Source organism: Manacus vitellinus, unplaced genomic scaffold (genome assembly GCF_001715985.3).
Source record: "Manacus vitellinus isolate BGI_N305 unplaced genomic scaffold, ASM171598v3 scaffold_61_pilon, whole genome shotgun sequence".
Classification (NCBI taxonomy): Eukaryota; Metazoa; Chordata; class Aves; order Passeriformes; family Pipridae; genus Manacus; species Manacus vitellinus.
Window position 1 is genome coordinate 2593403 of NW_021940696.1, and position 5292 is coordinate 2598694.

Below are 5292 nucleotides of genomic sequence, written 5' to 3' on the forward strand. Positions count from 1 at the left end.
TGAAGGCAGATCTGATTAAACTGAGGAGCTGGCTTGGAGCTCAGGGAATCTCACCTTCACCTGTGCAAAACCAAGCAGGGATCTCACTGCCCCAGCGTGTGGAGATGCCCTCAGAGCCCAGCACTGGATTCCCATAGGGATTGGGTTAGTGGGGGGAGAGTGGCTGAGGTGGTGGATAACAAACCCAGACTGGGAAGTTCATGAGTTGCCAATTGGAAGGATCACTCTGTAGTTGCTCTCCCTTCCTTTGGGAGGTGGAAGTCAGTGGCAGGTGGGTGTAGGACAGGGAATGGAGTCGGCACATCCCTGCAGGGTCACGCCGGTGCTCTTAGGTCCATTCCCAGGATTCCTCTCCAGCGCCCTTTACTCCTCTTGCTCCTCACTTTGACACCCTCTAAATGATCTCAGAGTGTTGTTAAAGCCCCCAACCCCTTCTCTGTGCCACGTGTTCCATGAGTAGATTGATGAAGTAACAACTGGAGCATCCCATAAGCCCCTCACATAATCTCGGTGTCTCATCCTTCCTGTGTTCCCACCTGTTGTCTGTCCCCCCTCGCTGGGAGTCTGCCTTAGATTATCAGATCTCCTCATCTGAAAAGCCTCCACTTGGCTGCAGAGAGTCTGTATAAATAATCATATCTTTCTTTTTTTTCTTTTTTCATGGAGACTTTAAGAACAAACCAAAACACGACTCCCTGCCCCCTGAAAAAACTCGGAGTGTGCAAGGACAGACGGTCTCCTGGCTTTTTTTTTTCCTGGAGCTGGGATTGATATGTAATTTTAATAGAACACTAGTACAGCCTTGGCATTATTTTAGGAGCAGTTTTAAATTACCCTACATGGATTCCTTTTTCCTGGTGGGATTTTTCAGGATATAAGCAAATAAAGTAATCTTTGGAAGAGATGCTGCGCTCCCGCTCGTAAAAAATCTCGGTACATCATGAAGGAAATGAGCAGTTTTGGCAGAGGGCAAAGAGCCAGGAGAGCTGAAGCTACTGCAGGAGGGGGAGAGATGTGAGGCAGATGCTGTGGAGAAAGTGTGTGTGGGGAAATCATGGGATGATTCCTCTTTCTTGCATCATGGGAGGCTTAAAAACCGGCGTGGCCGGTGTTAAAATAAGAGGAAACTTGTGAGGTTTGATGGCTCTGCTCGTTGAGGCAACACAGTGGGAGATGACCTGGTGGAGGCTGGATCAGTGTGGGAGATCCAGCAGGGAAGAAAATGGATCCTGGATCAAATTTATCAATGTTAATAGAAAGCTCCCCTCCTGTCTGAACTGTGTTTGCCTTGTGGTGCACTCAAAAAGGAAGGAGATCTTGGAATCATCAAGGTTGGAAAGACCTTCGAGGTCATCAAGTCCAACCATCAACCCGACACCACCACAGTGTCCACCACTGAGTCATGTCCCCAACGGCCACATCCATGTGTTTTTTGGACATTTCCAGGGATGGGGACTCCACCCCTGCCCTGGGCAGCTGTGCCAGGGCTGGACAACCCTTTCCAGGAAGGAATTTTCCACACTATTCCTGATAATATTCCTTTGCTCTGCCGTTGCTGCTGCTCCTGCACCATCCACGTTCTGGTGGATCATTGGAGATCACTGCATGACATTCCTTCACTGGGGTTAAATTTCTTAAAAAGTCAGCTTGTTTCCATCATTGTTGAAAAGGAAACAAAGGTCTCAGGTTGTTTTTTGTGATCTCACGCTCCCGAATATCCTCAGGGAGCTCCATGTCCCAGTTGGTGCTCTTGTCCAAACTCTGATGAAGGTTCTGCTTCTGGAATGAGCAGAACTCCTGAAAACACGCAGGAGTGAGCTCTGACAGAAATCCAGGAGCAACTCCCACCCTATGGTGAGCCTGTGGAAAACCAGGAACCTCCAAGAGACAGAGGCGAACCTGGAAACGAATATTTACAACTTCAGTGGCTGTGAAAGGAATAATCTATGGGGAAAAAAAGTAGTTTTATGGCTTGATAGTCTTAGACTGATGTGAGGCACCTGAATCCTGAGCAGTCCTACTGGATTTACCTTGGGAATTGTCTGCTTTTACTGGAGACCTGGAGCTGGGCATGTTTGCTTGGAAGCTGGTGTAGTTTTTTTAGCAGATGGTGTCTCTGTTTACAAACCTGCTCTTGTCTGGACTTGGATGAGTGTTCAGAAGAATTCCCAAAGTAGTTTTCCTACTTGTTGGCCAAATAATGGGTGAACTGCTAATTTTCCATCCTGATGAGTCCAAAAATCCACTTTGTTCTCTCGTGGGTCTTCACTGAGTCACCTCATGCCCAGGGCTGAGAAGGGCTGGAGTGGTGGACTCTTCCTAGTCCAGGGAACTACAGGTTTACCAAGTGGGAATTTTTTCAACTATGAGTCCCAGCTTGATGGGATAATACAGAAAGAGGGTTTAGAGAAGGAAATACAGCCCTTTTTTATCCCAGGTATATAAAAATACCTTTTTCTACCAGGCAGGAGAAGGGAACCAGTGGAAGATGCATCTAAAGATCTAAAAGGAAGTTTTCTAGGTGTTTACATAAATATAAATAATTATTTATAGGTAAAGCCCATGTTGAAAAGTTCTTTCTCACTGTGATATCAAGGAATTAAAACCTAACTGTAATTTATTTGGTGTTGGGAAGGGCATTTAATTCCTCCACTGACTTTTAAGATGAGAATCCATGTGACCATCTGGTAGAAAGTTGGATCCATGAAAACTGCAGGATTTTGTGGCTTCCATGCCACAGTTTTAACTCCTGTTGCTTTTTACTCCTCTCCAGTGGCAGGGAGGGAAATCCTTGTATTTGCTGCGTGACTCTTGGCATCCCATGTGAAATGAGCCACTAAACAACTTTTTTTCCATGGAATGGGAGGTTGGGTGAGGAGTGATGGTGTTTGTGTGCAGTTTGGTTTTATGGGAAAACTGTTGTCCTGATTTTTTGATGGGCTTTGTCTTTTCTCCCCAATATTCCTGCAGAACCAAGTGACGGACACCAACCGGAAGCTGCAGAACGAGGGGAAAGAAGTAAGTGATCCATTCATGGAATCATGGAATGGTTGGGGTTGGAAGGGACCACAAAGACCATCTCCACTGTCCCAGGTTGCTCCAAGCCCACTCCAACCTGGCCTTGAATCCTTGTTTCACTCAGGTTTTTCTGTTGGAGGCTGAGCCTTTAAAAATCCCTGTTATTTCGGGAAGAATCCCCTTGGGAACGAGCAGCCACATCCTGGCTTTGAGAACCCAAAAAGAGCCACTTGGAGAGGGGAGCAGGGAAGAGATGACTAAAATGGGAAGGGGGAAACAATTCTATTGGAATTCCCAGGACGTGCTCCCAGGCTGGTGTGCCGATGGCTTTGGTTTTGCTGCTTCCTGAGTTAAAATTCAGGGAACGTTTCTGCTGGAAGAACCCGGAGCTGCCTGTGCTCCCTCTTCCAGCAGCTCCCTGGTTATCAGAACAGGCTTTGTGGTCACCCCACAGTTTGGGTGGTCATGACAAGTGTTTATGGTGTTCAATGGGATTTTTTTTCCCCTTCCCAAAGCTGATAATTGCCATGGAAGAGCTGAAGCAGTGCCGGTTGCAGCAGAGGAACATTTCGGCGACGGTCGATAAACTCACGCTGTGTCTTCCCGGTGAGGAATCTCCAGTTGCTCCTGCCTTGTGTTTGTTTGAATTCCCAAGCTCTTTGCTTTGTGCTCAAGGCTTCTGTTGTTTCCCTTCTCTTTCCAGTGCTGGAGATGTACAGCAAACTGCGGGAGCAGATGAAATCCAAGAGGTAAATTTTGTGTCGGTTTACGGGTGTTTTATTATTATCCAAACAGTTGTTTTGGGGCTGAGTAAATTCAAGAGGTTCCCAGAGCTTCCAAAATCAACCTTTCCAGGTTAACTCCTCTGATTTTTTGGCTGGTTCTTCTCACAGTCCTGCTCATTCCCTCCAGGAATTGGGATGGCAGCAGGCTCGGATTTTGTTTTGTGTTAGGTTTTGGAATGAAGTGGATATTCCTTGTTTTTTTGTGGAAGCTCCCTGTTGTTGTGCATGCAATCAATGCATGTTATCAACTAAATTTTATTCTGTGAATGCCATGGTGTGTAATCTAATATATGACAGTTCTAATATAACCTGAGAGATTCCAATGAACATGGGTGGAAGCCAAACACCTGGAAACATCAGGACGGTGGAAGTTGGGGAGAAATCTTATTTTGCAGTAGAAATAACTCTTCAGGAGAGTGAACTGAGCTCCAGGGGCTTGGTGTCTCTGAAACCATGAGCTGTAAATCCAGGATTTTCCCCACCCTGCATCTGTTGCATGAAGGATTAAACCACGGCCTGGGATGTTTGCTGGAATCCTGGGGGATGGTTTGTTTAAGCGGCACGGAGCGACTCGGGAGCCCTGGGGGTGGCAAATTGGGCAAAGAGCAGCTGCTGGAAGGAGGGAGGCTGGAAACGTGGCTCCAGCTGGATGCCAGGCAGGGAGAGCAGTGGGATCCCTGGCTGGTGCCTGCCATCCATCATGGGAACAGCACAGAAGGAGCCAGATGTTTGGAACAAGGCGATAACTAATGGGATGAGGGGGTTGTTTTTACACCTCCCCTCCCGCCTCTGCTTTCCCCCCGGGGTCCTTGGGCAAACAGATCAGGGGAACTCATGGAAGTTGGGCTGGTTGGAGGAGCTTTAGGAGCTCCCAGAGCTGTTCCCCAAGCTCCTCTCTGTGCCCCAGGATGGCTCAGGGCAGAGCAGGGCAGGGGGGAGTTTGGCCAAGTGTTTTTAGTGTGTTTATAGGAACAGAGAGGGGCTTCTCCGCTGACAGACGTGGGGTGGGAGCTGGAGCTGAGCACAACCCTGGGAACTCCTGCAGGGAATCCACATGCTGCCCCATTCCTTGCTCTGGAGAGCGTTTCCAAAATCTGCTTCTAAGAATTCCATCTTTTTTTTTTTTTTTTTGGTGTTGGTTCATTTTGAAACAAATAGAAGCTGAAAGCCACATTTAAGGAATATCTGAACCCTGGGCTGTTTTTTCCCCCCCCTTCTTTCTTTGTCTGGATTTGGTGGCTTCATCCACCAAATGCAGCACAGCATGTGAAGTATTTTTATTTCTGCACCCAGTGTCACTTATAAATCACTTCAGGATGGGCACCAAGGGGGTGGGTTTTGGGTGCACAGTCTTGGAGGACTCATAGGGTTTGTATTTGGGGTTAATAAACCCTCCCAAGTTTCATTCTCCCAGGGCAAACAGAATGAGTTGGGTGATGTTTTTAACCCAAAACCTGTGGCCACGAGCTGGAGGTGGAGAATGAAGAAT

At 47.4% G+C, this 5292-nt stretch overlaps 1 protein-coding gene across 1 annotated transcript in view; it reads left to right on the plus strand.

Annotated features, from left to right (window-relative positions):
- LOC115307855 (exocyst complex component 6B-like) overlaps nt 1-5292 on the plus strand; it is a 90385-nt gene that overhangs the window by 74541 nt on the left and 10552 nt on the right. The window contains exons 3-5 of the mRNA XM_029963723.1: nt 2971-3018; nt 3534-3624; nt 3722-3767. Coding sequence (XP_029819583.1) covers nt 2971-3018; nt 3534-3624; nt 3722-3767 — 185 coding nt within the window. The remainder of the gene's footprint in view (nt 1-2970; nt 3019-3533; nt 3625-3721; nt 3768-5292) is intronic.